The following is a 24,831-nucleotide window of genomic DNA, read 5'->3' on the forward strand; positions in this document are numbered from 1 at the left end:
ATAAACAAGATCCTGCAACCAAAATTAGAGGCCACTCACTGAGCTTGTCCTCCAAAAGCATAATAATAAACACTATCTCCTTATCAGCCCTGCTCTCAAAGGTATCAGTAGGAAGAAGGAAATCACTGAGGATGTTAAGGAAAATGAATATATGGCTGCAGCGGTAGTTTCCTGCAAGATCGATCTGAAAAAAGCGTTTAGGGAAAGACAGTCGAGAGAGAACAGATGTGGTGGATGGCGGCAATGGGGAGTCAGGAAGTCTGTTTCTCAAGCACCGAAAGGAATGACTCAAGCAGGACTATCTGCAGAGCTCCCCGGGAGACCCGTCCCCCGCCGCGCTTTCCGCTCGGAGCCGCCGCGGGAAGAGCCAGCCCTTTAGGTCACAAACGTCCCTGGCCCGTCCCTCCGACTTTGCTTGCACACTCCCCGCACAGTGAGCGTTCGGGCCGACGCGTGTCATTGTCCTTTATGCAAGCTCAAGGTTAACGGCGCGGGCTCCCAACCTTTCCCCGGGAGGGCACGCAGTACAATGGTTGGCCGGTTTTTACCGGATTTCCCAACTGGGGCGTGGTGTCACCGAAGGGGCCCGGAGTGAGAAATCGTTCAGTTGGGGGGAGGTGGTGGTCAGAGCAGTCCCCTGGTAAAACCCACCCCCTCACTTCACGTTAGCCGCCCCTCCGCCCCCGCACCTGCCGCTCTCCTCCCCTAAATGTCCGGGGCGGAGGCGAGCGGGGGCGATTTGGAGCGTGACGCCACAGGAACTCTCATCCTTCCTCCGGAGCTGGAGGGCGGACGACGCGGCGCCAGCACCACGCACAGCGGCTTCCAGAGGTGCTGTTGCCAGAGTTCTCTCGTTTCCTGGTTACGGGCGCGCGAGCAGAAACGAAAACCTTCGCCCGAGACTCCCGCTTCTCCACAGGGACCGAAGGGCTGGGCACGCCAGTGTGAGACGTGTCAAACTCAGCGCGCCTCATGGCCGCCGCCGGTGCCCCGCCGAGGCGCACGCGCACTGGGGCTCCGCGGAGGCTACTTCGGGCCCCGCCCCGAGGTGGGCGGGCCTGGCGCCTCCCGGCTGGCTAATCGGCTGGCGAACCGCGCCTCTCTCCTCAGCCAGCCTCGCGGGGGCACGTGCCAGTGTTTGTGTACGTGCTGCTCCCACAGGGCGGGGAAAGGCCCGGCCGCGCAGGGGTGAGGCGGCTGGGGCGCGGCGGCGAGGGGCGGCGTCCTGGCCCCGACACTAAATCCTCCCGCGCTCGGGCAGGCTGTGCACTCCTACCTGCTCGTCCGCAGCGTCTGCCTCGCCGCTCTGCACTCCCACGGCCTCGTGTCCTCTGCTGCAGGCGGAAAATGCTGTTGCTTGATTGCAACCCCGAGGTGAGACGCGGGCCCCTTCCGTCCTGCAGCCTTACCTTTCCGGGTGTCTGCTCGAGCAGACAGAGCACGAGCGAGGGGGACCACTGCCCACTGAGCGCTGCCGAGTCAATCCTCTTCAGTGTTAGATTCGGGGCGTGGGGGGAGATTTTCGACGGCGGGAGAGCGCGGGACTGGATACAGGCAGGAGGGGTGCTGGAGCTGCTCTTCTCCTCCCTCAGGTGGACAGTCTGAAGCACCTGCTGGAGGCCGGGGCCTCGGTCAACGCGCCCCCGGATCCCTGCGAGCAGTCGCCTGCCCATTTGGCCGCAGGTGGCGGCCTGGCTTGCTTGCTTCTGTGGCAGCTGCAAACCGGAGCTGACCTCAACCAACAGGTAACTAGGTTACGGATTGTTGCTGTGTACAACCCTCCCCTCCGCCCAGATCCACACAGACGTTTCACTGGTTACGAAGATGGCTGTAGCAGAGGTGTCCGATAGAAGTACAACGGGAGACACCTCAGTAATGTAAAGTTTTCTAGTAGCCACATGAATAAGACGAAACATGAAATTAATTTGGTGATTTAACTCCATTTACCTCAATATTTCAGTACGTAATCATATAAAAAATTATGTTTTCCATTTTCAGGCATCTCAGTCTGGTGAGTGTTTTGCATTTACAGCACATTTCATCTCAGTCTGGCCACATTTCAGGTGCTCATTAGCCGTCTGTATGGCTTCGGGCGAGGAGACTGACAGCACAGCACACAGTGTGGTCTGCAGTGTATTTCGAAAGGAACGCTTGCTGCATTGCCCAATTAGAAGCCTCAGTACAGTAATTAAAGAACACCTGTGAGGCAAACTCACCACCAGCATAGTTTTCTACAGAACTTTCTTCTGGTAGTCTGCATCTTCCACTGAATATTAAAGTAGGGTGGATTTAAGTTGTAAATTGTTTACTTTTGTAATATGCTACTTTGCTTTTATTCACCTTAATTTTAATGTAGGTGGCTGTGGCTGCATGTGTTTTTATTAATGAAAACTTTGTATTTCAGGGAACACCAAGTGAACTTTATTTAAAAAACTTGAAGTAAAAAATTCAATACAATGTAGTTGTAAGTGGCTTTCTTAAATAGTTATTAGACTTCCCTTACCATCTTCCCCAGAAATTGTTTTGGGGAGAGACTAAAATGTGCTGTCTTATTTTCAGGATGTTTTTGGAGAGGCTCCACTACACAAGGCAGCAAAAGTGGGAAGTCTGGAATGCCTCAGCCTGCTTGTAGCCAGGGATGCCCAAATTGAGTAAGTATAGAATCAGTGGCTTCAAATTTCATATTTTCTTGGATTAAGCTAATCAGACCCCTGAAGCTTAATTACATGTGCTTTTAAAAATAATGCTTGCCTAATTGACAACTTAGAGTTATTTGAATGTTAACTTAGGCTGTTAATGATACCTAATACTATTAAATTTAAGTAAAAAATGGATCCTTAGCAATCAGAGGTGCAGTTCTGTTCATCTCTTGTGGCAATATTACATCTTCGTTTTGGTTTGAGATAATTCCTTCTATGAAAGTTCTCCTTGACTTCCTTTGAGTTTTACTTTCGTTCAAAAATGGAATGTCCACTCTGTGCTGAACTCTGTGCTGGCCACTTAGGATGCAATAGCAGGGAATATTGGAATTTCTGATTCCTTTACTACTTCTATTCTGAAACCAACATTTGTATAAGCCCAAAGCTCCTTTGTAGAAAGATACATTTTTTAAAAAAGGCTAAACAATTGTCAGTTTTTAAGTAACTCAATTTTTGTCTTAAATTCAGTTTATGTAATAAGAATGGACAAACAGCTGAAGATCTTGCTTGGGCCTGTGGATTTCTAGAATGTGCCAGGTTTCTTACAACAATTAAATGTATGCAGACAGTAAAATCAAGTGACCGATCCGAAAGAGATCATTGTGTTCCAGTGCTCAGACAGAAACGAAGTTTTGGAAGTGTAGAAAATACAACTGGAAAAAGGAAGTGTTGGTAAGTAACCCAGTTCTGTTTTCTTCCTCCCTCGGGATTGCTTATTCAGCACAGTTGTTTCATTTAAATATTGGCAGTCTTACTTCTAGTGTATCTTTTTATTTTCGTGAAAACATTTTAATACTGGTTATAGTAACTACTGCTAGATTCTAGAGACCAGAAATCATCCTGTATGTACGATGGAAGGTTGGAGAGAAAATTTCTTTTTAAAAAACTTTAATGTTACTGTGTTTTTTAACCACAGATTCATGTTGGTTCTGAGAAGGTTTGAAGAAAGCCTTCACTCTGTGCCGATCGACTGCTCAGCTACAAGCTGTGGCTTTTGGCTCACCAGGTGTATCTCAGCTCCTTCTAAGAAGGAGGAAAACTTTCTTCTAAGTGAAGATAACATTTAAGAATACATGTTTTTACATGCCTGTAATATTTTGGTTGTGCATGCTTTGTCTTTTAAGTTATTAAAGAATGTCTAAAGAATAAACTGTTTTGTGCAGTATCTACAGCCTTTGAAAAAAAAATTGTAGTTTAAACCATCAGACTACACCCAGGATTTAATTTGAAGTTAAACTTAGTCTTTATTAACAAATTTATAATACAACTTTACTACAGTCTGAGTCCAAGATATTTTAAAATATATTTGGTCGCTGAGGAAGACATAAATTATAGTAAGCATCTTTGTTCCAAAAGTCTGGGCCCTTCCATCCACACCAGCCCTAAATTTGGGAGAAGGGAAAGAAAAACCTTTTACTAAATTATAGGATTACATGATCAAAACTGTAACATTTTACAGTCCTGTTCTGTCACCTGAATCCCAGAATAAGACTCTACCTATATAACTCAAAGATTTGAACTCCTATAAAAGTATGGGAAACTAACATACTTGGGTCCATTTCAGATAGAGTTAAAATTTTTTTTAATTCTATAGTATTTAGTCATAGAGATGATAGAAAAAGCTCCCTTTATGGTAACTGTTACTCCAAATACCACATTTTTATTGATTCTAAGTTTTATAATTCTGGCAGGTGATAGCTGAACTGGCAATCTGTTTTTCTTAGTAGTCCACTAAAGGCTGTCCTAGGGACCACGCCGTGCATCTTAGCTACGAGGAAATGTGGCAGGGAGAAATCTGTGCTGGCCTCTTGAATTGCCCTTCGCTGTCCTCAGGCTGTAATCCTTCCACTTTCCATTCGTTTCCATCCTTTTCCCCAGCAGAGGAAATTACTTTCAAACGAAATCTCACTGTGAATACAAAAGTGTATCAGATTTCTTCTAGGGCCATTGATGTATTTTCTTAAAGACCCAGCTAATGACTAGTCTGAGTTTTATCATTCTGAAATGAAATGCTTTGCTTGCAAGATACTCGTGAGGAGGCCGGCTAGAATTCTTACATACCACTGGGTGAGTGGCAAGTAGGGTGGTCTTATTCTTCAGCCTAACTAACTCGGAAGAGGCTGCATATTTTGGCAGTGATCTAGAGCTGAAGTTCATGGTTTCTACAGAAGACAGTGTGTTAGCTCGACTTTTTAGTGTGGAGGTTGGAGGATTGAGTAGAGATGCTCTTTAATTTTGGCGTTTTTCTTTCTGTGATTGCAAAAACAAGATACACATTTTAAAGTTCAAATGAAAGTAAAGATTCCTCCATCAGTCCTATTTCCCTGCCCCCAGATAACTGCAAAATTGGTGGGGTTTTTGTTTGTTTTGTCTTTGAGACCTGTTTCTATATGTAAATAAGCTTCTTTTTACTATCTTTTTTAGCAAAACTTTCTCTAATAAATTTAATGTCCTAGAATTTGTTTTCTTAATGATGAATAAAGGCTTATACCACCTGTTTTAATCTTTTAGGCCTTTTCCAGGTAACCAGACTCCAATTATTTTAAAGAGAAGTAGGTAGAGAGGGTACCCAAATCAGAAACTGATGGGAGTAGATAGGGGAGTTAGGCTCGTTCTCTTTGAGGCGACTAGTCTGGGAACTTCAAACAGGAAAGTTCCACAAGAGGGTGAAGAGAGGTCAGGCAGAGGCAGAACTTTCCCTAAAGCCCTTCTAGACTGAATGTTTGTGTTCTTCCAAAATTCATGTTGAAACCTAATCCCTAAGCTGATGGTATGTGGAGGTGGTGCCTTTGGGAGGTGACTAGGTTGAGTGGAGTCCTCATGAATGGGATTAGGGCCTTTATTAAGGAGGCCCCAGAAAGGTCCCTTAGCCTTTCCACTTTGTGTAGACACAGTGAAAAAGACTGCTGCCTGTGAACTAGTAAGTGGGGCTCACCAGACCAAACCCGCTAGTGCCTTAGATTTCCGCGCCTCCAGAAGTGTGAGGAATAAATTTCTATTGTTTATAAGCCGCCCGGGCTCTAAGACACTGCTGTAGATTCTTGAGTTCTGTGAGGGCCAATAGTTGTACTGATCGCCAGGTCTTGGCTTCAGAAGTCCTCATACGTGCTGAAAGGGCAGAGGGTTTTCTACAACTGAAAATTCTAGAGACCTAACTAGCAAAGGAGGACAGTACACTCCTCAGAGAAAGTAATCAGGGACAACGCCTTGTTCTATCCAACTGCTTCAGAAAACCCTAGCTAGACAATTCCATCTACTGCAAGTTCCTCAAACCAGCCAGAAAGAAGTAATTTTATTATCTGTTTCATAGCTCTCATTAAAATAATGACGGCTTCGTACTGCCTCGAAGATAACATCTAAATGCTCTGCTTCTCTGCCTGGCTCAGAGTTTTAGCCCTTGCCTATCCCTCCAGCCACACCTCTTCCCCGGCTCTAGTCACGTCGAAGCTGCCGTAGTTCTGGGAACGTGCCCTGCTGTCCTTTCACCGTCTCTAAGGAAGCCCTCTACTGGATCAGCCTTGTAAACTCTACCTTCGATAACCATATTTTTCTTGGGAATACTTCTTGGATCTCTCTTGTCTTCTACACTCGACTAAGAGCTTCTTAAAGACCTTTTTTAATACCCCTGTTGTTTCGGACAGTGGACGGCCTGTGTTAGGTACTTAATGCTGAGTGAGCGAACACTTGGCTACAGAAAGAGAGTAAAATACTCCCATTATCATGTGCCGCAGAAAACATTTAATAGATTTACAAGTCCAAACGCCTTGAAAGAAAAAAGCAGGACACATTTACCTCCTGTTAGTATTTATAGTCTTATCACTGGCAAAATACTTTACTAAACTGGGCTATAAAAGAATTCAGCTGCACACACACCAAAGCTCTTTACATACTAAACCCCTCATCCGTAGGGCTTTGGTAACCACACGCAGTTAACATTCTGTTCAACTTCTGAAAGGGTCTCACCAATGAATTTCAATGCTAAACCACCCAATTCCCTAGCAACTGTGCTTTAAAATAAAATGACCTAATTAAACTACAGCTTCAAAGTTCAGAGAAAGCTTTTTATTGGTATTAATGATGTTGACTTAAGTGACAACATGAAAAAATGAAGGGTAGTGGGTAATAGTAGGATATATCATTGGTTTGTGGCTGAAAAGGTTGTATGCATTCTTTGAAATTTTAATATATTTGGCAAAGAATACAGAAGTTAAAATTCAAGTTAATTATGTCTTATACTTGCCTCCTAAAGTTTTAGTATGAGTTTTCACATGTGAGAATTAGTTGCCTACACATGAAGTTAAATTAACTGGTACTCTAAGTATCAACGAATAGTCTTAAATTTGTCTCAAATTCAAATCCTTTATAGAATGAGAATAAATTATATGTAAAAAAATTAAAAGTGGTCAAGCCTCCATAAATGTCCAATATACTGCTTAGTTTATTTTTGGTTAATAATACAATTATTTATAAAGGTTATTTAATCCACTCTCTTATTTCAGTACATTTGTTTTATGCAAAGATGTAACATCTCCAAAAGAACACATCTATAAGCTCTTTGTTCTATTAGTAAATTTAATAACTAAGAAAGTCTTCATAAATCTAACCTAAATTTTGTTCTCTGCAATTCACTTTAGCCCCCTCTTGTCCTCCCTGTCTAGACAGACAGTCCTCACAGCCCTAGAAGAACTCCTGACAGTGGGCATCACAGCACTTGGTTTATAGTCTTTCTGTTAACGGCCAGTTTGCTCTCCTTTGCTTCCGTGTTCTTTGCCTTGCATCTAAATTTGTGTTAAACAGATACTTACCTTTTCCAAAATAACTTGTAGATCTTCAGCACCTGTATAATGTGGATCTAAAATCAGAAATTTTATCTGCCCTGTAATCTCATTCCATGCCACTCCTAGTATTGTGTGGGCCAAAACTCCTCCCCCTATAGCAAGGGAAATATGAAATATGAGAGGGCATATATGAATCTCAACTTCCTATTCAATTTCATTTTAAAAAGATTATTTGGCCTATTAATTGATCTAACAGCATTAAAACTGACTAGCCTATAAGAGACCACAATGTCAAGTATATCCTGAGAAGATAAAACTATATCTTTAAAATCAGAAAAGATACAATCATATTTGTAATCATATCAGGATTCTATTCCACTGCCATTTCCACGGAATTACCTACACTGGATTTAGAAAAGGCTACGGAGGATCACAATCACTGCTGGGAGGCCTCTCAGCAAATGGGCCATGCGGCCTCTGCTCTGAGGACTTCCCGTGGGACAGCCCGCCTACCCATTCAGGTCCTTGTGATATTCTGTGGAAATCTGTCTGCCTGCATATCTTATGTACCAGTCTTAGTTTGCTATCTGTCATCCCAGATTGAGTCTTGTTTTCATAGAATCGTCAGTGTTTAGATCTACTCATCTCTCCTCTTTACAAATAAAGCCCAGAGAGGTGAAGCAATTTGTATAATGTCACACAGCCAGCCAAGTTAGAGACAGCACCATGGCTTACTAGACTCGACTGAGTGACCGTGGCTTCTTTCCTATACTGTTCTCAACTCTTTAAATATGTCAACAATTATCACTTCTGTTCTTAGCCTTTACTTCTGGTTATTACAATCTTTTTCATAACTTCCCTCCCACCTTGAAAATGGAAAAATAAATAATCCAGAGGTCAGTATATACAGTATAAAAGCTAATTTTAAAATGTTTAAAAATGACTGATTCTATGTGACATTATTTATATTAACAAGAGATTTTATATATTTTCCTCTTTACCCAAAGAGCCCAAGATTCCAAAACACCTTACCGATCATGACTGGAGTTCCTTCAGTCTGGAAGTGATTAGTCAGCTCCCGTCCCTGAGAGGCCATTTCACAACCTTGGCTAGAAAGAAACCATTCTCCGTCAGATGAACGATTTCTCACACTAAGGTCAAATAAGAAGTTTGGGAGCCAATGTTCCCTACCGTTTTGTTTTCTTTTTTGGTTATTGAAAAAAGCATGATATAAATTTAAATAACTGACTTGAGAGCAATTTAAAGCACCATAACCTCTTGAAGTATTTAAGGCCACTAAAGGTGCGAGGAAAGAAGACCTTGCTTCTTTTGCTTCTGGAACTGCATAAAGAAGGATTTTTAATGGAAGAGTGAAAGTGGTCACCTTGATGGCCACGGGGCTCTTCTGGGTGGATTTAATTTCAGAAGAGTGAGTTTTAAGTCCTGGGTTCTTGTCTTCTGGACACCAGACTCAATCTGTACTTCCTCATCTTAGACTAGAACCAATCACCCCTGCCCTGTCTACGTGACAGGGGATTCGGGACTAAAGTAGACAGTTATCTGTGAAGCTAAAGTGAAAACTGCAAAACGTTTTCAAGTACAACATATTATTTTAGAGGATATTTTAATGTCCTACACAGTTTGTACTTTTGAGAAGAGAGAAAGATGGCCAGATGAAGTGAGATTATCTTTTAGGTTGGAGGTACCAGGTGGCGGCTAACCCTAAACTCTTGCTCAGTAAGGACCGTACAAAGTTCTAATGTGCCAAAACATTCACCTTTTTTTTTTTTAAAGATTTTATTTATTTATTCGATAGAGATAGAGACAGCCAGTGAGAGAGGGAACACAAGCAGGGGGAGTGGGAGAGGAAGAAGCAGGCTCATAGCGGAAGAGCCTGATGTGGGGCTCGATCCCATAACGCCGGGATCACGCCCTGAGCCGAAGGCAGACGCTTAACCGCTGTGCCACCCAGGCGCCCCAAAATATTCACCTTTTAATCACCATATGCTTCACTACTTAATCTATCATTTATTTGTTAGCTCTGGTTTCCACAGACAATCCAAACTGCAACTGTGAAATCGTATGTTCTTGGACATAAGCCCGTGGACAAAAGGATAACGTTACTGTATCCATTAAGGTTATCGTAACAGAAAATGTATTTAAAACAGAAGTTCACTAATAAGGAATAAGCTAGTTATTGTCATAGATCTCAAACTTATTTAATTAAATTTGCTCATATTTTATTTTTACTTTTTTTTAAAGATTTATTTATTTACTTTAGAGAGAGTGAGCAAGAGAGAATGTCAAGCAGACTCCGTGCTGGGCGTGTAGCCTGACACAGCGCTCAATCCCAGGACCCTGAGATCATGACCTGAATATTTGCTCATATTTTCATGCTAGAATTATGGCTAAACTGTACTGGGAAAAAATGAATCTATTATTTGAACACATTGTTTATTGACATCTTCAGGAAAAGGCCAGGAGGTATATAAAAAGGGCAGTCATAGATCAATGTTTGATTTTCTCCTTTCAAGACTTTTGAAAGACTTGAGGATAAACAAAAAATTGATTTTCTGTAACTCCAGTCAAAGTTGACATATGTCCAAGCTTTCCTCTTCTTGGCTAAATTAAGTCTACACCACGCAAGTATATATCGCAAAGTTTACTCATCAACTCATAGTCTTCTAAAAAATAACCAAAAAATTTAGGGTTTAAAAAATGAGATTTGTAAAGCAATGAGGCAATGTGGAGGAGAGAGAGTAAAGAGTATGGAGGAAGAGAAAGGAGAAAAATAGACGATTTTCCTCTTTTTTAATAAAATGACAAACTTCCTTCGAAATGACATCACTAATTTCTTGAAGTGTCCTCACCTGACAAACAGTATTTTTGAAGTTACGCCAATCAGTTGGTTCAGTACCAGCTGCACCTCGATAGATCCGATCCACTGCCGTGATCCAACAAACGTCGCTGGTTTGTCCCCGGCATCAACTAGGGCCTTTGTGTATTTAAAAACACAAACAAATGCATACAAAGGACAGCTATTAAAAAGTACACTTAGAACCTTTTCCCTGATTACGAGTTTTTTTTTTCCTTCAAAACAGAAATAAGTCTGTACCATGAGGTAATAATCATTATTAATAGTATATTCAGGGCTAATGAAATGTACGATTGATAAGAATTTTAAATGACATGTTCTGTACCTGCTGAATTTCTCTGTGTGTTGGAATGGATCTCTCTGTGTAGCCTTGGTGTTTGAACCAAGAGCAGATGGTCTGCAGAGATCGGTAAGCACAGCCCCAGCCGTTGTCATCCACGCGATCCTGCATGTAGTGATGATACCCATAGATGCCCTGGACCACATAAATCTATATAAAAAGAAATACAGTAACATATTAACTTAAGATAGATGCACACAGTCTATACATACATCCCAGCCAAGTTTACTGTTCTTAGAGCTAGACTGTTACTTCAGTTCCTTACAAAAATGCCTTCAGAGAACTACAGTTGAACATTATACTTTCTTGGCTTTTTATTAAATGTCCAAAGTCGTTACTATAGGCTCTACGGCCTGGCAAGTCCTGCTCTCTAGCCTCCTCTCCAACTTCATCTTGTACAACTTTCCCCTATTGCTCTGCTTTAGGTTCAGATATGCCAGGGGCAATCTGATGTCAGAGTCTTACGGTTTGCTCTGCCTGGAACACTTTTTTCCCAAATAATTGGCAGCTCTGCACCCTCACTTCACTCAGGTCTCTGCTCACATGTCAGAGGCCTCCCATATCATCCAACCTAAAAATGGCACGCTTACTCCCTCACCACCCACCTCCTGCCCTGGCTGTCACTCTATTCTGCTTTACTTTTTATTTTTCAAAGCACCACTTGACACCTTATTACTTTTAAATCTCTGCTTAACCACACTAATATGTAAGTTTGATAAGGGCAAGTACTGTGTCTTATTTCTTTCTGGGCCCAAGCTTCTACAGTGGGTCTGCCAGAAATGTTTACTGAATAAAGGATGAAGGAAGGAATAGAGGAATGAACAAACAAAGGGGCCATATAATAGGGATGAAGAATGTTTCTCCAATTTAGTAAACCTGCCATTGATTACAGCCCAAGGATACATTTAAATATCCTTAAATAAAGGCCAAGATCACATAACTTCTTTCTTATGGTATAATGTTAAGAATACTCATGTGTTTTTTTCCCCACAAACTGGTATTATTTTTTTAAAAATTAGGTAAGAGGAGGCATGGACAAATATAGAATCCTCACCCAACAATTAGACAATATATTTTCTTCTCAAGCACACAGAGAAAACTTACAACTTTGTGGTAGGCTGAAAAATGGTCCCCAAATGATACCTATCTCCCAATCCTTGGAACCTGTGAAGGTACCTTATATGGTCAAAAAGCAAAAAAAAAAAAGGGGGGGGAGGGGTTCTCTGCAGATGTGATTAAATTAAGGATCTTAACATATGGAGAGATGTTCCAGGACTATCCAAGGTGGGCCTGAAATGCAACCACACGTATCCTTGTGAGAGAGCAGAGAGGGAAATCTGACACAGGAGAAGAGGAGGCAACGTGACCACAGAGGCTGATGGGAGCAATGCAGCCAAGGAGCGCCGGCAGCCACCACAGCTGGACGGGGCACGGGATGGACTCTCCCCAAAGCCTTTGGAGGGAACGTGGCTCCACTGACACCTTGATTTCAGCCTCATGATAGGGATCTCACACTTGTGGCCTCCACAACTGAGAGAATACATTTTTGTAGTTTTAAACTGCCAAATTTGTGGTTTCTATAGTATCCACAGGAAATGAATGTCTCAATAAATTTTGGAATCTGTATCACATAAAAATTGTTTCTGACCAGTAGGCAAAAGAGTCACATTACCAGTAAAAATACATACACACATACCTACATAAATAAATGAATTCTAATGTATTTGGATGTTAAAAAAACACTTGGAAATAACACATGGATTAAAGAAGAACAGTAATAGAGGTGTAAAGATACCTAGAACTGAATAAAACTAAAATACTTCAAATTAAAACCTGTGAAAACAGTGCTTTGCTTGAAATTTAAAACCTCAGAGAATAAAAAAGATTAACAATATGCAAAATGCCCAACTTAAGAAGTTAGAAGACAAACAACGGAAGAAAATCAAAGGAAGTAAAGGAAGAAGACAGTGAAGAACAAAAACTGATGAACTGGGATACAGACGTGAAAATTAAATCTTATTAAAAACGTTCTCACAAAGAAAAGGCTAAACACAGATTATTTTATAGGTAAGTTTTACCAAATGATCAAGAAAAGATGATGCCAATCTTATAGAAACTCCTCTAGAAAATTAAGAAAAAGAAAAAGGGAATGCTCCCCAACTCTTTCAATAAGCCAGTATATTATTGACACAAAAACGAAATAAGAACAATGTGAAGAGAGAAAATCAGAAGCCAATCTTATTCATGAACACAGATGCAAAAATCTTAAAATGTTAGCAAATGAAATCCAGCAGAGAATAAAAAGTAAAAATTAATCATAACCAAAGTACGTCTATCCCGTGAATGCAAATCTATTACTATTTGGAGATTTGTGCTATAGTATTTAGGGGTAAATGCCACACTGTCTGTAACTTTCTCTGAAATGGCCCGGGGGGCTGAGGGGGGGGGAGGAGAAGGCAAAATGGAGCACAATTTGACAGCTGTTGCACATATATAACAAGAAACACGTACAGCAATGTTCCTATCACGGTTGGCTGGAGAGCAAAATCTTGGGACAAAAATCATACAAAGGTTTGTTATATAGCAATAAAGACAACTGAACCACAGTTCAACGTAACACCATGGCTAACTCTTGGATACTTAATAGTGAGCAGAAGAACGAGTAAGACCAAATATAAAATGACCCAGTTTTTATAAAACTCAAAATCAGCAAAACTATAAGTGTTGAGGAAATATGCACATATAAAACTATTAAAAAAAAGGAAATGAGTGATATAAATAAAACTCAGGATAAACTGCGTTTATCCTCTCAGGCTGAGGAGAGGTAGAGGAGTAGAAAAGGAAGGAACACACAGCCAGACTGGTAATGTTCCGGTTCTTAAGTTGGGTACGGAGCTCGCTGGTACTCGTCTCCTTACTATGCTTTACAATTTATACATGTATGTATGTACCAAACATCATATAATGAATGTCTTAAAAATGTATCAATGCTTTTTATATCTGTAATAGAATAAACCCATTTCATGTCAACAATCAATCAACATTTATTTGGTACATTCTGAATGTCTAAGCACTTTGTAAGGAACTATTAAGAATTAAAAATAAATCTATGATACAATACACCCCCCCATCTAGAGGAGTTCCAAATATAGTCTGAGAGAAGACGTTTATGCAATAATCTACTGGAAAATCAACAAGAGTTAGGTTGTTTGTTAGAGACTCTATGTTTTGGATGGCCTATGGAGACTCTGTGACTGTGACAGAGCAAGATTTTTAACCAGGAAGTGGTCTCCCAGGATTTCCTCCCATATAAGCAAAATGAATGAAAGGATTTTCTATCACTGACGTGCTGACTGGAGACTCATCTGTGCATATGTAATGGTGAGTGTCCAGCCAGGGTCTCTCTGTGGGAAGCCCGTCTGTCCAAGCTCCTGTGGGTGGAACAGCCACAACTAGAAGTGGGCCCCTAAGTCCTCTACGTAGACACTGTATCATATATTCATTTTTCATTCTTAAGATGTCCTTACAAAGCACATAGAGCATAGCAGATACTGAATAAATGTCATGACACGATGGACAATTAGGCTTCCTCTCTTGGGAACTGGAGTTGAGAGGTGCAGGGCGCATCAGGCAGCCGGGGGACGGGAATGGAGCTGAAAGGAGGTGGGCAGTGAGCAGCTTTAAGGATGGTAGGAAACAACTGGAAACAATGAGAAACAGACTGAGAGAAGATGGAGTAAAAGCAGGCCATTTAGGATCAAAGCATACTCCTGGAAAGCAGCAGAAATGCCAGCAAGGAGGTAGCAAATGCCTGAGACAGGAGGCTGCCAGTCACAAGGCTAAGGGGCCGGGCTGCGCGAGCATTCCTGTTCCGGGATGCCCACGAGACCCCTTCCTCCCGGCCTACACGTGCCCTTAAAGAACCCCTCCCCCCGCTCCACCAACCACCCCTCCTGGAGCTACCCTTACTGGGGATCGAGCATTTGCACACAGGTACCTGCTGCAGAGAAATCTTGCTGCAGGACCTGACCGGCCTTCCGCTGCCGCGTGCTGTGGGCAGAATATGCTCTTCAGTTAGCGTGATTTCTCAGGTTCAGGAGGAAAACAAATGGGGATAAGCCTTTAAATAAACCAGGGAATGGAATTTTAGCAGGAAAACTGTGGTACCTACTATCTACTTCTGACCTTTTTAGACTAGTGTGAATACTGCTATTTTAAGCGATTATTAAAAGAAACGGGTGGTTAATTTTGTTTTAGAGACGACATACGTTCTGTAATCCTTAAAACTTCCACTGGATACACACAAAAAATCACCACTGACACTGACCATCAGTGGACTCTCTAAATAATTATTAAACTCACCATACCAGTCTCTATGTTAGGTGGATTGAGATAAGTATGTGGATTTCTAATGTAACCATCTTTGTACGGTTCATCTGGAAAGTGGTAAGCATTAGCCCTTCTGAAATATGGTCTGTCATGAGGCAGATTGAAGAGGTCATGTAATTCCTAAACGAAATCAGAATCAATAGAAAAGAAGAGAAAAAGTTAAATAACTTAAGACTCCTCGCCCATCTGTAAATAAACTCAAACTAAAGATATAAAACAAAATTAACTATATATTGGCTACCAAAGTTATCAAACACACATAATATAATTCACTAAGGTCAATGAGAGTGAGATTTAAACTAAAACCAAATGAAAGTCATGTATGCTTTTCCATGGATATGGACAGCAATGGGAAGAGAACATAGAAAAAAATGAAAATGCAGTTGAGCCATGAACAATGAGGGGATTAGAAGCACTAAGCCCTCACAGTTGAAAATCCACACGTAGCTTCTGACTCCTCAAAAACTGAAGAGCCTCCTGTTGACTGGAAGGCTTCTGATAACACACACGTTAATGACTAATATATATTTTGCATATGTATCATATACTGTATCCTTACAATACAGTAAGCTACAGAAAAGAAAATGTTATTAAGAAAATCGTAAGGAAAGGAAAATACATTTATAGTGCTGTACTGTATGTATTTATTGAAAATAATCTGTGTACGAGTGGACTCTTGCAGTTCAAACTTCTGTTATTCAAGGGTCGACTGTAATTTGTCAGAATGAGAAGTAACATAATTTCAAATTAATTACTTATTATAGCAGTCTGTTAAAATACCGATCCAGGCTAAAGACTGGTTTTGAAACAGCCTTGTATATGAGTAAATTGTAATTAACAATGACAGAATTACAGGACAGTATTCTGAAAAGTCATGCTTAGAGTACTTAACAAATACAAGGGGTGGTGATTAAATACTGGACGAAACCAACCAATATGGCATCAAAATTAAAATACGCATCACGTTTAAAATGCAAAACTTTCCCAACTGTATAAAAACGTGACCCTTCCTTTGTAAAGTCTGACATTCTCTTTTTTGTGTCTCCTAAGGACTCTCGCGGCTGGAATGGGATCATCCAGTGCCTCCGCAGGTCAATTCCACCAGCAGGTAGAGACGGAGCAGAGGGCTACAGTACTCCCCCTCCTCCCAGGGACGGATGAGCAAGGTGCTCCCGTGGTATAATCTGATGGGTGCCAGACAAGACCACATTTCAAAAATACACACTCCCAAACCAGTCATTTCATTAATAAATCTCAGTTCTTTTATGCTGATCATGCTTTCTTCAAAATGCCTCTAATTAAACCCAAATAACCCTGGGAGGTGGGGGATAAAGTATTACTATGAATCCTAATTAGAATTAGCATAAATCCTAACTTTCCTTCCCTAACTGTAATCTTGTCTCTTCCACAAATCTGAAAGTAATGGAAGGGAAAAGGAATTTATTTATAAACACTCAGCAGCAGCTCAAGGCATGTACGCATCTTTTCATTTCTGTATTTCATTATGGAAAAATTGCACAGAACATATGAACCACACTGAGTGTCTGAAATCAAAATGTTACAAATGGTTTAGCATATCTTTTCAGTAATATACTTTTAAAAAAGTTGTATGTCAACAGAAATTAACGTAAAAAATAGTCTGATTCCACTTTCATATTAAATCACAAAATAAGTTCCATTTATTAGAAATATTTAAGTAAATATAAAACGAATGATGGTCATAGCTTTTCTAAGAATAAGTATACTGGCTTTACCTTTCTTTTTTTTTTTAAAGATCTTATTTATTTGACACAGAGAGAGAGAAAACACAAGCAGTGGGAGTGGCAGTGGGAGAGGAAAAAGCAGGCTCCCCACTGAGCAGGAAGCCTGACCCCAGAACCCTGGGATCATGACCCAAGTTGAAGGCAGATGCTTAACGAACTGAGCCACTCAGGCACCCGTTGGTATTACCTTTCTATAGGCCTGCAGCTGACCATCTGGAATTCCTGATGGATATGAAATTGTCACAAGATTTTTTTCCCCTGGCAATAGAAAGTGCAATGGTTCGGGGACCACAATAGATGTTCCTTTCATATATTTCAAAATGCACTTCTCCATATCAGTTAGCTGATTATGAATTGCATCAACTAGAAGCTTACGAACTCTGCAGAGGGAAATATTCAAGTGCATTAACAAAAATTATAGTGGCTATGATAAATGAGAATGGAGAGTTACTATATCCCAAATACAGTAAAAAACTTGACTGGACCAGGATTATTAATCGAAGTCTAAATTTATGCAAAATTAAGTAGACTGTATATTTCCTATGTGTAGATAAAGGGAAAACTTTATAGGTTTTGCATACTACCCTACTTCCTCTAAATAAACATTTAATTACTAGATGACTCAGTTTAATAACAAGGAATAAATCATAATTAAAATAACAACAATCCTGGATATGTCTATATGATATTTAAAAACAGGCTCTGATTACTCTGGGGGGGAGTGCTTATATAAACGTGTCAGTAATAGTACAAAATCCTTACTTTCCCCATGTTTCCTCTGGAGCAACAGACAGAACTACATCAACGGGTAAAGTCATACTAACGTAGTGGTGTCCTCCGCTTTCTCTTTCAATGATGGGGGTTACAGCTCCCAGAGAGGTTGACATTTCCAGCATAAGATCTACATTTACTATTTGATGCTATAGAGATAAACAGTAATAGTCAACTTATAGCACATTGAACATTAAATATAAAGGGCAAGTAAAATGACTTTTTAAGGGCCACATAAAGCTGTATTACATAAATTGTTTAAAAGCACAAATCTTATCTTAAAAAAAACTTCTCTGCTTCAAAATAATCTGAGGAGAGGTGGAGAGGGAGTGGGGATGAAGATGAACCCAGACTGACCATATGTTGATAAACATTTTTTTAAACATTTGTGTGTGTGTGTGTGTGTGTTGATAAACATTACAGCTGGTATAGAGGTTCACCAGGATTCATATATTATCCTACTTTTGTAGAGTCTGAGAGTGAAAAAAAAAAAAATCAAATGAACAAGATACAATAACCACACACCAAAAGAACTTTTAAACATACATTAGAACTATAAATCCCTGGCCTAAAGACACAGAGAACTATAAACAAATACCGAATTCCGTTAGTAGGTCTGATTCTGACAGTGGTATGGAATAACAATTCTGAAAATACTTTCTGTTTCGAACAAATCTGGCAAAATACTGAGAATACTGGAAGCCAGGTTTCTCACTGGCTAAAAGTCATGAATTGAGTGAGGTAGAAGTAGAATTGGAAATATAAATATGATTTACATAGATAAATAGGAACATAGTGTGTGTGTGTGTGTGTGTGTGTGTGTGTGTGTATCCATGTATGTTATGTATACATGTGTATGCTCCTTAGAGAAATGGCTGATTCCTGAGCTGGACCATGAACACTACATGATATGCCTAGAACATCTTGTGGAAGAAGTTCAAAGTACTCAAAAACACAATGTCAAAAGGACATTGGAGCCAGCTAGAAGAAGCTTTCATGGGCCAAATCTTGGAAAATGTGGCATCCAAATAACTAATGAGAGTAACAGATTCTAACTCACTGCAAAGAACAGGAACCTATGCTTCCATGCATATAATAAATCAACAGGGAAAAGCAAAGCTCTTCCTTATGATATAATGTCATCTAAGAACTGTAGAAGGAAATGAGAAAAATTACCACTTTGTAACCATCAGGTTAATGTTGGATTCAGACAAAAATTATCAATTGATACTGAAAGTGGTGGGTAAAACTTTGGTGAGGAATAGGATAGCCTCAAAATATCTTACCATGAGATACTGACTACTTACAAGGGAAAAAATAGTGCCCTCCCAGAGAAGAAAACCAGCAGAGTTACCACCACCAATACTAGAGGCAGACTGACAGCACGTACCTCTCTAATGTGACGTACTGAGGAGGACAAGATATTACTTCGGTCATATTCCTATCAACAGTGCACCACCTGAATCTAATCATGAGGAAACCTAAAACAAACCCCACTGAGGAACAGTCTACAAAATACCTGACCCATACTCCTCAAAATGTCAAGCTCCAACTACTGGTAAGTCTCAAATCGTTTGATCTACAGCCTACGGGTTCTTTATATACGTTCCATACTTGTAAATCTAACAGCTCATGTGCACAGCTCACTGGTGTCTCAACCACGTGACCAAAACTGACCTCATGTCTTCCCCATCACCCATCTTTACCCAAGCAAGAAAATGGTCGTCCCATATCCAATTCATTTCCAAGTGTCATCCGTTTTATCCCCTAAATATCTCTTGGATCCCTTCCCTGCTCTCCATTACCATAGCTGTTGGCTTAGTTCTGCTTCTTCTGAAGTGGCCCCCGCCTACCTCTCTAACCTCATGGCCACCCTATTTTCCCGTAACAGCCTAGAAAAACACTGTATTTGTATTAACTTCATACAACTTCCTCCCTTGAAGTAGCTCCACTTTTCATCTCCAGTATTTGCCAAGTTTGTGGCGTATGGCAGGTCCTCAATAACAATGGTTCAAAAAGCACCAGAACTAAGAACAATGTGAAGAAAAGTAAATAATTTATTATTTACTATCTCACAGCATAATGTGTCACTGTCATGTTTCAGCATGGTTCCTTTTTATTTATTTTTAAGTAATTTGCAAACATACTCGAGCTGTATATTTTTGTGGGAGCAAAGAAAGCATCCCCAAAAAGGTACGTATTAAGATATATATCAATATGGAACAAAAGCTTAGACATGTAAAACAGAGATATAACTTCTGACAAGTCATTTACTCTTTCTGGACCTCAATAATCTGATCTGTAAAAAATAAGACGGTTGCATTAAATAATCTCTAAGATCTCACTCCAGTCCAAATTCAAGGATTACAAATGTTTAACACTAAGAAGACAGGTGACTTGCTTACCATGTCCGATAACTTTTTGTCTTTCTTTCTCATAAATTTTCGTTTTGTATCTTCTTCCTGTTCAAAGCTAGACGTTTAATACACAAGATGTTTATAATAAGAAACGACATTTTGAAAACATTTCTAGCAATTTTCAAACATACTCACTGAATAAAGCGCATTATGTTCTTACAAGCAGAACTATCACTCAGTTCTCCTGGAATGGTGTTTATGTCACTGTTAGGCCATATATAGACTGAACTGTGGCAGATTCTGAACACAAGTGCATTTGAAGAAAGCTTGGTTGACAGGTCACTCAGTACATGTTTTAGTGCTTTCTTGATAAATATTTCTAAATTAAAAGAATACAAATAGGAAGTTAATGAGAAAAATCTTTTTCAACAAGAATGGTTCCAAACACACAGAAGTAGAACATAGTAAAACTGACTCCCAAATAATTATTCTCCAGAGTCGATAATATATAAAAAATTTTTTGTCTTTCTTTTAAAAAAATTGAGATAAAATTCAGACCATAAAATTCATCCTTTTAATGTCTATGATTCAGTTGCTTTTAGCATACTGACAAGGTTTTACAATCATCACTAATTCCAAAACACTGTCATCGCCCCAAAAGAACCCTATACTTATCAGCACTCATTCCCCATTCCTCCTACACTGACCCACGGCAGCCACTAATCTACTTTCTGTCTCTACAGATTTGCCTATTCTGGACATGTCCCATAAATGGAATCATACTTTATGTGTCCTTTCATGTCTACCTTTCACCCTGTATAGTATTTCCAAGATTCATTCATATGGTAGCATAAATCAGTACTTCATTTCTTTTTATGGCCCAATAACATTCCCTTGAATGGATACAACACACTCGTTTATCCATTCATAAACTGATACACACATGGATGGTCTCTTTGCTTTCTGGCTACCATGCTGAATGCAATGCACATTTGTGTGCAAGTTACTGTGTGCATATGTTTTCAACTTTCTTAGGTGATCACTTAGGAGTAGAATTGCTGGGTCACAGGGTAACTCTGTGTTTAACCTTTTGAGGAACTGCCAAACTGTTTTCCAAAGGAGCCGCACCATTTTATATTCCACCAGCAACGTAGGACGACTCCAATTACTTTCAAAATACCATATAACTTATAGCAATAAAACTATTGAATGAAATTCAAATTTCTTTGCAGTTCTTTTTTTCTTTGGACTCTATCCCACTAAGAATACAGTATAACCAAAGTACTGTAGTCTAAAGTCAAAGTTTTTTCTGTGTAGTGTGTTGTTAGCCTGACACTTGTTTGACTTCATTTTCAGGGATTTTTTTTTTATTTACTATAATTTTTGGAATATGTAAAACATTTTCATGGTTCAAGAAGATAATTAAAGAAGACAATACATATATACTTATTTTAGCTTTATATTCTTAAATCCTAAACCTATTTAACCTTGTGATTAAAATATTTATTTAACTATCACACTGGTATCTTCATTAAATAAATACCTTGGGGTTGTGGTAGAGAAAAGATTACTTATAACAAGTCAGATTTTAAGACATCTTGATATGTTTCAGAAGGCTAAAGTTAAAGATTTTCAGCTACACTACAAAAGACAAACATAATTCCTGGATTATCTTCTGTTTATCCCTGAAGGATCAAGAGATAAACTAATCTAAAAAAACTGTGATGTCTTTAAAGTTAAGCACCTCCTACATCTATATTTTCTCATTAATGATTCCCTTCACTGGGTATTTGAAAGAGTTCCATATTGTAGGAAGAATATAATCAAGTCAGAAGACAAACTCAAATATGTTAATTACTTAGTAAAAAGTATTGCAGTCCTTGTTTACATTTGAAATTACATTATTGTATCTACTGACTAACGGATTAATTATACTTTGCAATAAGTTCATAGTAAAGTGTATCTTCAACTTATATGAGGTTGTGCAATATAAGGCTTTAACCACACAAGTTAACATATTAGAGAACTACACTTTACTAATAAGATATGCCTGAAAATTAGTTTGATTTAGTCTTTGTAAGATGGTTCTCATCTTGCTGGCACATTAGAAACACCCAGAAAGCTTACTGATTCCTGGATCTCTGTCCCGGAGACTTACTTTCATTCATTTGGGAGTGGGGATTCAATGGACCAAGTTCGAGAGCAATTTTTTTTTTTAGCATGAAGGGATGAGTCAGAACATTCTGCGTTCTCTCCCTTCCTATTTCCATGGGGCCAGGAAACGATCGCCAGCTAGTGACCTCCTACAATGAACTTGGCACTTTTCATTCCTTATCTTTCTGAACTTCTCTTGTGGTTTCTGACACCACTGATCATACTTTTTATGAGTGATTTTATTTATTATCACGGTGTTAATGATCATCCTTCAGAGATACTCTCTCTCTCTAGTCCTGACCACCCCACCCCTAAGTTTCAGATTCAAATTACCCTACGCCTGCTGGGAATCTGCACTTGATCTACTCTGGCATCTCAAATGAAACACCTTTCAAACACAACTCATCTTCCTCCTCTGATAGTCTTTACTTCTGTTTGTGGCCTGAGCCCAAGTCAGAAACAGGACGACATTCTAGAATCTGCTTGATACAAACTCTGCTGATACTTCTCCCATAGAATTCGTATACCATTACAAAACGACATAACTTTCAAGAGTGTGGAGCGGAGACTCAGGATTATGTATAGCTGCAAGTCTGCAATGTAAAAATCTGCATGCCTTGTTTACATTGTGCTCATTCTGGATATTTATATTTACTGTGACAATTTTCTGCCAGTGGGCAGTGAGGTTTTTTAAAGAAAGGGGACATCTTTTGCTAAAAGATGAAGCCTCAAAGGCTAGCAGTGATGCCGCAACACAGTGCCTAAGTTCAAATCCAATTTATAGAACTCACTAACCATATGACTTGAGTTTATCCTCTCTCTCACTCAGTTTCATTTGCTTCACGAAGCAGGATCCCAGTATATTTCATCAAGGATTTTATAATAAAAAAGGAGAGTTTTTTTGGTCAGACCTACCATTAGCAGTAGCTAGCTGAAAAGCTAGATCAAGGCCTCCTCTTATTCTGAAGAGTATATCCATAGTCTCTGAAATCACCTAACATAAATAGAACCAAAATTCCATTGTAAAACAAAACAAATTCATCCTCATACAAATGAGATTCAATTCTACTTCTGGAAATTTGCTCTAAGGAAATAATCAAAGTTCAGTAAAAATTTAACTTCAATGTTGTCCACGTATCATACTGCTGTTCATCACAGAAAAAAACCTGGAAACCACCTAAATAATTATCAATAAGAAGTCAGTTAAATAACGAACAATACTACCATACAAAATTAACCAACCACTTGAACAATTGCACGATGAAGAGTTCTACAGCTGCCATTTGAACAAAAAATATTTAATGACAATGAAAAATACCGAAAACAAAAGTTAAAAAGGCAAGAGCAAATGTAACTCTGTATGATTTTGCACAATGTAACTAATCGCTCAGTACTTTTGTACTCTTCTGTAAAATTGGAAAAATCTATTTCATATGGTTGTTGTGATGATTCCACAAAAGATCTTAAGTGAAAGGACTACAGCCTCCCTAGAATTCTGAACTGAGATCCTCTCTGAAGAAATAATATTTAAGCTAAGATGAGAAGGGTAAGTAGGTACGAGTATTAACAATTGTAAAGGAAAGATGGGGATGGAGGTGGGAGAACCCATTCCAGGCAGGGGCACAGACTGACGAAAATCTGCTTGAAAGAATACTTAAGAAACTACCACAGATGTTGAGATCTGGTGAGGGCAAGGACAGGGATGGTAGGAGTAGAGTGAATGACAGTTGATAACCCTGTAGAAATAGAATGCATAGGACCTGATCACTGACCAGATGTTCAGGAGTTGAGAAATGAAAGATGTCAAGGATGATGTCTAGCTTTTGGCATGCACAACATGGTGGATTTACTGACATGCGGATCCTTGGAGGGAAGAGCAGGTGTGGACATGAGGGGAGGTGGAAATAAAGAGTCAGTTTTGAACTTGCTGAGTCTGAAATACGTATGAATTATTCAAGTGAAGGTACAATTAGTAGATAAAGACCTAGAGCTCGGAATACGGTTCTAAAAACCGGACATACAAATTTGGGAGGAAGCACAGGGTGTAAAGAAGAGCACCCCTGAAGAACACCACATCTAGGATAGGGCTTGGAGGACCTGGAGGAGCAATTAGGAGGGAAACCGGGGGACTGTGACATCACCGGACCTAAGGGAATAGAGTATTTCAAGAAAGTTACTCCTATACTTCGCAGGTCCGACACTTCTTCAAACCCTCAAGGACGCCAAATAATCCCTCATTCTCAAAATGCGATCACAAGGAGGCGGCGCGGGGAGCGCAGGTCCTAACGCGGCTGAGCTGGAATATTCTAGGCTGTGCGGGGCAGTTTCCCTCCAGCTCCACCAGGGAGAGACCGAGAGAAAGACGGCCCAGACCACCGAGTTCGCAACTGCCACCGTGGGCCCCGGCAGTGCCAGCTCCTTTCCAGGGCTTAGACCCACGGCGGCTACGAAAGCCCGAGGTAAAACGCAGGGGTCGAGGGTGAGCGGAGGTACTCACCAAGTCAGCTACGTGTCTATGACAAAGGCGCTGACGTCCGCGCAAGGGTTCAGCACGCTGGCCCGGAAGTGGCGTTTCCAGGGGCGGAGCCTGGGAAGGCTGACTACAACTCCCAATATGCCCCGCAGTAACGTCGTGGGGCGTATTTTAGCACAGCTCCTCGCGGACGGATAAGGCTTCCTCGCGGACGGATAAGGCTTCCTCCTAG

General features: G+C 40.1%; 2 protein-coding genes across 3 annotated transcripts; one reads left to right on the forward strand and one right to left on the reverse strand.

Annotated features, from left to right (window-relative positions):
- Window positions 1-1,136: 1,136 nt before the first annotated feature.
- On the forward strand, window positions 1,137-16,353 carry ANKRD37 (ankyrin repeat domain 37). 2 transcript variants are annotated; one of them, XM_008710480.2, is made up of 5 exons: window positions 1,137-1,374; window positions 1,593-1,745; window positions 2,560-2,651; window positions 3,168-3,371; window positions 16,132-16,353. In XM_008710480.2, the coding sequence occupies exons 1-5, from the start codon at window positions 1,348-1,350 to the stop codon at window positions 16,262-16,264; spliced, it is 609 nt and encodes a 202-aa protein (XP_008708702.1). In that variant the 5' UTR covers window positions 1,137-1,347; the 3' UTR covers window positions 16,265-16,353. The 2 variants fall into 2 exon arrangements, with proteins under 2 accessions (XP_008708702.1, XP_040499329.1); XM_040643395.1 differs by lacking the exon at window positions 16,132-16,353 and adding an exon at window positions 3,616-3,845 and having other exon boundaries at window positions 1,138-1,374.
- On the reverse strand, window positions 3,924-24,714 carry UFSP2 (UFM1 specific peptidase 2). Its single transcript, XM_008710481.2, has 12 exons — window positions 24,624-24,714; window positions 23,042-23,120; window positions 20,168-20,351; window positions 20,021-20,087; window positions 17,607-17,764; window positions 17,032-17,224; window positions 15,055-15,201; window positions 10,678-10,842; window positions 10,348-10,472; window positions 8,510-8,586; window positions 7,505-7,629; window positions 3,924-4,081 (listed from the first exon to the last, which is right to left on the reverse strand). Exons 2-12 carry the CDS (start codon window positions 23,103-23,105, stop codon window positions 3,995-3,997), a joined length of 1,392 nt encoding a protein of 463 aa, XP_008708703.1. The 5' UTR covers window positions 23,106-23,120; window positions 24,624-24,714; the 3' UTR covers window positions 3,924-3,994.
- Window positions 24,715-24,831: the final 117 nt, after the last annotated feature.

Source organism: Ursus maritimus, unplaced genomic scaffold, assembly GCF_017311325.1.
Source record: "Ursus maritimus isolate PB19 unplaced genomic scaffold, ASM1731132v1 scaffold_28, whole genome shotgun sequence".
Lineage (NCBI taxonomy): Eukaryota > Metazoa > Chordata > Mammalia > Carnivora > Ursidae > Ursus > Ursus maritimus.